The 7,686-nt window shown below is 36.5% G+C and overlaps 1 protein-coding gene across 1 annotated transcript in view; it reads right to left on the bottom strand.

The window, feature by feature from the left end:
• Window positions 1–646: 646 nt before the first annotated feature.
• hibadha (3-hydroxyisobutyrate dehydrogenase a) overlaps window positions 647–7,686 on the bottom strand; it is a 37,555-nt gene continuing 30,515 nt past the window's right edge. Inside the window, exon 8 of the mRNA XM_079878463.1 lies at window positions 647–3,076. Within this exon, the coding sequence (XP_079734589.1) occupies window positions 2,918–3,076 (159 nt within the window). The 3' untranslated portion in view covers window positions 647–2,917. The remainder of the gene's footprint in view (window positions 3,077–7,686) is intronic.

Here is a 7,686-nt window from a genome sequence, read left to right as displayed (position 1 = left end):
AAGTATGTGCTGTGTGCTTTCCTCTCAATAACAAAATAAACGCATAACAAAAATGACAGTGGTGAGAAATTCAATTGGAGAGTTTCTGCGATTCACCGACAAATGAGGTAATTAAGGGTGTGTTCACATGTGAGAAAATGTGTTCTCATTTTGAGAAGGAACTTACTGAACATCCAAACATGTTGTGTGCTGGGATAAAAGCTCTTGTTGTATGTGCGTATGTATCCTGAATATGATCGTATTTTGAACAGCTAAGAACTCATGAAGTGCTTATTACATTATGTGTGTAAGGGATCAAAACAGCAGCAAGAATCCCTCTGTCACACACACAAACACAACATCTGCTGCGAGGAGACGCGGTTCTGATGCCTGTACCGAACTGTGATGGCAACATCACGACTATGATGAGAAAAAAAATGATACGCATGAGCATTCTGCCATTTTTAGGGTCTCATCTTCCTGTTTTTGGTTTGTTTACATGTCTTTGGTCTGTCTTGCGTTCACATATAATTCGAACTGAACCAAAGTTCGTTTGGAAGCGGGCCAAGACCCATTTTTTCAGCGGTCTCTGTCCACTTGTTTGGTGCATACCAGAGTTCGGATGGCAGCGTTCACACGTTCAAATAAATCGCACTAACAGAGCAATCACACCAGGGTTCGTTTTAATAGAACCAAACATGCCAAGTGTGATGAACACACCCTAAAATTACACTGTTGTGATACTTTGAATATAAAGTATGTTTGAGGCTATAGATATACATATATCTGGCTATATGAGACTTATAGTTTATAGCCCCTTTGAATTTGTAGAGAATTTCTCAACAGCATGGCCTAGATGTTTACACATTACTGCTAAGTTAAAAAAGGGTGTGGACTATGAACTTTGTGATCTATAATTAGATCATGCAAACCAGAGGTCTATTGCTCCTATTAAACACTAAATTAATACATTTTCTTTTTAAAACATTCAGTAAAGCATCACTATTCATTAAAACTCACCATTTTGTAAAGCTATAATATCTGCATTTCAGTTTAAAACACGCTTCTCCAGCTACAGTCTTTAAGCTCCCAGTTAACAACCGGCAGTCTCAGTTAAACAATTAGTGCACTTATAGTGTGTAGGACTGTCTGAGACTACAGCCACATAACTGCACATCACGAGCATTGGTCATAAAATTAAGTCCTACAATTAAAAGTTGAGGATAAGAGCGGTTTTAACGACCTCTACACTAGTTCAGACTGGGTTGGCCTGTCTGAGGCTGTCTACAGACACAAACAGCACTGCCGAAATAATAAAAACACAAGAACGAAAGACCAAAAACACTATTAAAGAAAGAGCCCACGGGTGATGTCTTGTTTTGTTGGCTTTCTGATTGTCATGATGGAAATAAGGGAATCATTTGTGGAGCATGAGTGCATGCGAGCACGTGGAAAGAACAATGGAAAAGCCGCAGACATCGGAGGACCAGCATCAGGACAGGAAGTCAAAGGGCATTTGTACTGTTACTTTAACCTTACTTCTCCTTTTGTAAAAATCATAAGCTATAAACAGTGATCATTTTTACATGAAGAACTGTAAATCTTTGATTTTCTTGTTATAGCTAACTTATGTTAACATCTAAACCTAAAAGTGATGTCAAGTCCCTTGTCCTTACCTAACCGATACACACCAGCCCTTTAGTTAAACAGACATCAAACACAAACGCAGCCTTGTTAAACACTCATATATAGGCGAAAGTTATAAATAGCAATATATCAGCGAGACAGCATAAAGGTCATGTTTAAATGTTAAAATACTCTCAGATTAAATTGCAGGGACAACTATAAATAAGCCATTTTTAGGCTGATTTCATCGAACCAACCCATAAACACTGCAGTGCTATCAAAACTTTGTTCTTTTCGTTTGACCATTCCGACCAGCCTAACACAGTCACATTCATGCATCCAAACAGTGTGAGTTTGAGGCGGGACGATGTGTTTTCCAGATCAATGGCAGAAAAAGTTTCATTCATTATTGTTGAAAATCTGTTTGATAATGCAGATACAGTATTATAACCTTCGTCAAGTTAATAACTTAATTAACTTCTTTATTGAGGACAAAATATAAACAAGAACATTTTTGTATAGAGGACATGGGCGAGTGTATGTGCCGAGCACAGATGGCATCTGTCTCTTCTTAGTGCGAGTCTCAACAGGACCTCTATAAAGCAGAGACAATTAACACTGCTCATTCTCAATACAGCACCTTTACAAAAAGGCTATACATATGTACATACACACCAGGGTGGCTTAAAGCCTTTTGTTTAGTGGAAAAGAAATGGAGAACGAGATAAATTATGGTCGGAATCAAGTAAAAATAATATAGAGATGTAAATATATAAACAAGGCTATTCAATGTAAAATAGGTCAGTTTTAATGTGAAGTGCGCAAAATCCAGAAAAAAAAGAGGGACCTACAACTTTTCTGTAACACTTTTCACAGTTTAGATTCAGTTTAAGCAAAACTGGCACGGATGAGGTATGTCTTATGGATCCTTAAGCATTTTTAGCAGCGTCTGATCAGGACCTAAAATCAATTTTGGCTCAGAACTGGGTCAAAGTAAAATGAAATGAAAGTGCATTATTGTAAACGATTGCACGTAAATGTGTGGTGTAAGCAAGCTTAGGTATCTGAGTAACAGTTTGAACCGGTCATACAGAACTAGTTAAAAATGGTTCTGAAAAGTTTTGAATGTCAACATCAGTCTACAACCTAACAGAGTTATCAGACTCTCAATGTCACACTCATTAGCTTCAACATACAACATCCCTTTCAAAACAGACACACAAGCATATCAATACTAAACCGGCTTATCATAGTGTCTGTTTTAACCCACACAGAGTCTGGGTCACATCCACTTGAACCGGATTACACAGACCTATTGTACCCCCTCCTCTCGTAAGAACTGGAAGACGGAGGAAAAGTCTTTGTTAGAGTAGCCACCAGCACACATGGCGCGGTAGATCTGGTGTGCCAAAGAACCAAGAGGAATGGGGGTCCGAGTGCTGGTCGCGGTGTTCTGAGCAAAACCAAGATCCTGTGAACACAAGATTGTTATAATCTTTTGTTAAAAAAACAAAACAAAAACAAAAAAACAATTTTATATACATATATACACACACACATATACACAGTATATATATATATATACACAATATATATATATACACAGTATATATATATACACACATATATATACATATACACATATATATACACAGTATATATATATATATATATATATATATATCAAGTCAGTCAAGTCAAGTCAAGTTTATTTATATAGCGCTTTTCACAACGTAGGTTGTATCAAAGCAGCTTCACAGTATTAAATTAAAACAATACATCAATGTTTGTTTCTAGTGGAACGTCCACGTTTGGTAATGCTGATCAATTGTATCGTTGATTGATTAATTAAATTAAATATCCCCAAATATCCCCAACTGAGCAAGCCAAAGGCAACAGTGGCAAGGAACCGAAAAACTCCATCAGGTGACCTAATGGAGAAAAAAAAAAACCTTGGGAGAACCCAGGCTCAGTCGGGGACCAGTTCTCCTCTGGCGTTTATGAACTAGAGGCCGGATTTAACTGTAAGATTAAAAGTGTTATATGAATGCCTGGCTGAAGAGATGCGTCTTTAATCTAGTTTTAAACTGGGAGAGCGAGTCTGAGCAACGAACAGTATCAGGAAGACTATTCCAGAGTTTTGGAGCTAAATGTGAAAATGCTCTCCCTCCTTTGGTGGATCTGGATATCCTAGGTATGACCAAAAGCCTCAAATTTAGTGATCTTAAAGAGCGCGATGGATTATAGGGCGATAGAAGATCGGTTAAATAGACTGGAGCTAAGCCGTTTAGGGCTTTATAAGTCAGTAGCAATACCTTGTAATTAATACGGAACTTTATAGGTAACCAATGTAGTGATGATAAAATTGGTGTTATATGATCATATTTTCTTGATCTAGTTAGAACTCTAGCGGCGGCATTTTGGACTAACTGTAGCTTGTTTATTGAGGTTGCAGGACAACCAGCTAATAAAGCATTACAGTAATCTAGTCTCGAGGTCATGAATGCATGAACTAACTTTTCTGTGTCAGAAACTGATAGCATGTTACGTAGCTTAGCAATGTTTCTAAGGTGGAAAAAGGCTGTTCTTGTAACATATGAAATATGATTTTCAAAAGACAGGTTGCAGTCTAATATAACACCCTGGTCTTTTACTGTAGAGGATAAAATAACAAGACATCCTACTATGTTAAAGTTGTATTGTGAGAGGTTTTGTTGGTGGTTTTTTGAACCGATGATTAGTACCTCTGTCTTGTCTGGATTTAATAAAAGAAAATTGCGCGTCATCCAATCTTTTATATCTTTAACACACTCTGTCAATTTGGATAATTTAGCGTTTTCATCTGGCCGTGATGAAATATAGATTTGAGTGTCATCAGCATAACAATGGAAACTAATTCCATGTTTCCTTATAATATTTCCAAGTGGCAGCATATATATTGAAAATAACAGAGGGCCTAACACAGATCCCTGCGGCACTCCATAGTTTACTGGAGTTATGATCGATTTTTCTCCATTTAAATAGACAAAATGGTAGCGGTCAGATAAATACGATCTAAACCAGCTTAATACTTGTCCTTGAACACCAGTATAATTTTGTAGTCGATCTAAGAGTATTGTGTGATCTATAGTATCGAACGCAGCACTAAGATCAAGTCAAACTAATATTGAGATACAGCCTTGGTCAGAAGCTAAAAGTAAATCATTTGTGATTTTAACGAGCGCAGTTTCAGTGCTATGATGCGGCCTGAATCCTGACTGAAACTTTTCATAGATGTAATTTTCATGCAAGAAAGAGCCCAGTTGGGCAGACACAACTTTTTCTAGTATTTTAGACATAAAAGGTAGATTTGAAATGGGTCTATAATTTGCTAGATTATGTGGATCTAATTGTGTTTTTTTAATGAGAGGTTTTATAACTGCCAGTTTAAATGTTCTTGGAACATGACCTAAAGATAAAGATGAGTTAATAATATTGAGGAGAGGCTCTTCCACTACAGGTAACACTTCTTTCAGTAGTTTAGTTGGTATAGGATCTAATAAACATGTTGTTGTTTTAGATGAAGTGATAAGTTTATTTAACTCTTTTTGTTCTATAGTTGTAAAGCACTGTAATTGTTCTTGCGGGGTGATAATTGAGGCTGAATTATAAGGCGCGATTGAGGATTGAACGTTTACAATTGTGGTTCTGATGTTTTCTATTTTCTCAGTGAAGAACTTCATGAAATCATTGCTACTAAACTGTAACGGAACATTTTGTTCAGGTGACATCTGTTTATTTGTTAGTTTAGCCACGGTGTTAAATCAGAACCTAGGATTGTTTTGGTTGTTTTCTATTAGTTTGCGGAGGTGCTCAGCCCTGGCCGCTTTTAGGGCCTTTTTATAACGTGACATACTGTCTTTCCATGCGATTCTAAAGACCTCTAAGTTAGTTTTTTTCCATTTACGCTCTAAATTACGGGTTTCTCTCTTTAGAACATGTGTAGTATTGTTGTACCATGGTGCTTTACTTTTCTCTCTGACCTTTTTTAATCTAATGGGTGCAACAATATCCAATGTTCCAGAGAGAATGGTGCTCATAGTGCTAGTTAATTCCTCAAGTTCATCTGTTTGTTTGGGTTCACTGAGCAGCTGAGACAGATCAGATAAGCAATTTGAAAAATGATCTATGGTGGATGGAAGGATTGTTCTGCCTAATCGATAACGCGGCACGGCATGATATATTACAGGAGTACGTAATATACAAGTTACCATGTAATGGTCAGTGACATCGTCACTTTGTGGAATGATATCTATATCGGTTGGATCGGTTCCATGTGATATAATTAAATCGAGTGTATGATTAAAACGATGAGTTGGTCCGGTAACGTTTTGCTTGACCCCAAAGGAGTTTAATAAATCTGTAAACGCAGCCCCTAACGCATCATTTGAATTATCTACGTGGATATTAAAGTCTCCAACAATTAATGCTTTATCGACATTAACTAATAGGTCTGAGAGAAAATCTGCAAACTCTTTTAGGAAATCAGCGTAAGGCCCAGGCGGTCTATATACGGTAGCCAAGGCTAGAGATAATAGGGATGTTTTTCGAACATCTAAGAGCGTAACATTTAGTACAAGTACTTCAAACTAAATAAACTTATAGCCCGTTTTCTGAGTAACATTGAGAATATCTCTATAGATTGTTGCAACACCGCCACGACCAATCAGACGGGGCTCATGCTTATAACAGTATCCTGATGGAGTAGACTCATTTAGACCGAAATAATCATTTGGTTTAAGCCAGGTTTCAGTAAGGCAAAGTACATCGAAGCTATTATCTGTGACTATTTCATTTACAATAACTGCCTTAGGTGTGAGTGATCTAATGTTTAGAAGACCTAGCTTTAGAAATTGTTTTTGATTACTAATAGCAACATTTTCTGGTTTAATAACAATTAGATTTTTTCTAGATCCTGCAGTAGATTTATTATTTGATCTCACTAAACGAGGAATAGACACAGTTTCTATGCAATGTTCAACACTAGTATTTATATCAGTTAAATTGGTGCAGCAGAGACTATGATTTGGACTTTTGGTTACTAGTCAAAAGGTATTTAACATTTTGGAGATGTTATCTGACAGAAGATCCGATCCGAATCTGCTTGGGTGTAAGCCATCAGCACGGTAAAGCCTAGGATGCTCCCAAAACAGATTCCAATTATTTACAAAGAGCAGTTTCTGCTCATTGCACCATGACATTAACCATTCATTTAGCGCGAATAATCTACTAAACTTTTCATGACCTAGTCGGTACGTGGGAAGCGGTCCTGACACAATGATCGTTATTTCAGGCGATGTGCTGCGTACCGTATCGATCAGATTCCTGAAGTCTTTCTTCAGAACCTCCGTTATGGCACTTTATATCACATTAGATTTTTCGGGTTTGGTGCAAAGGTTTAAAAATAAAGCATTTTGGACATTATTTCAGCTTGGTACCCAATTTAATTTTAAAATAGACACCTGAATGATAAAGAAATAACAGTTTGTGAAAAAAAAAAAAAAAAAAAAAAAAAAAAAAAAATCACCCTATGCGCTTGAGAAAACGAAAATATATAGTTGATCCTCTACACATTTTTGGCCATTTTTTGCTATTTTTGTCCAGAAATAGGGTCAATATGTTTTCAAATGTCAAAAATAACCATTCCATTCAATTCCTGGGGTCAGAATTGTATGGGAAAATATGTTAATTTGTCTCTGTATGTTGTTTACTTCAAATGTTATGCCACTTTCTATATAATTTTGGGATTTTTGGGGTTCCGGTCGGGTGCAGCAAAGGGTTAAAAATAAAGCATTTTGGACATTATTTCAGCTTGGTACCCAATTTAATTTTAAAATAGACACTTGAATGATAAAGAAATAACAGTTTGTGAAAAAAAAAAAAAAAAATCACCCTATGCGCTTGAGAAAATGAAAATATAGTTGATCCTCTACACATTTTTGGCCATTTTTTGCTATTTTTGTCCAGAAATAGGGTCAATATGTTTTCAAATGTCAAAAATAACCATTCCATTCAATTCCTGGGGTCAGAATTGTATGAAAA

This window comes from Squalius cephalus (assembly GCF_949319135.1).
Source record: "Squalius cephalus genome assembly, chromosome: 8".
NCBI classification, from domain to species: Eukaryota; Metazoa; Chordata; class Actinopteri; order Cypriniformes; family Leuciscidae; genus Squalius; species Squalius cephalus.
This window is presented reverse-complemented; position numbering and strand designations above follow the sequence as displayed.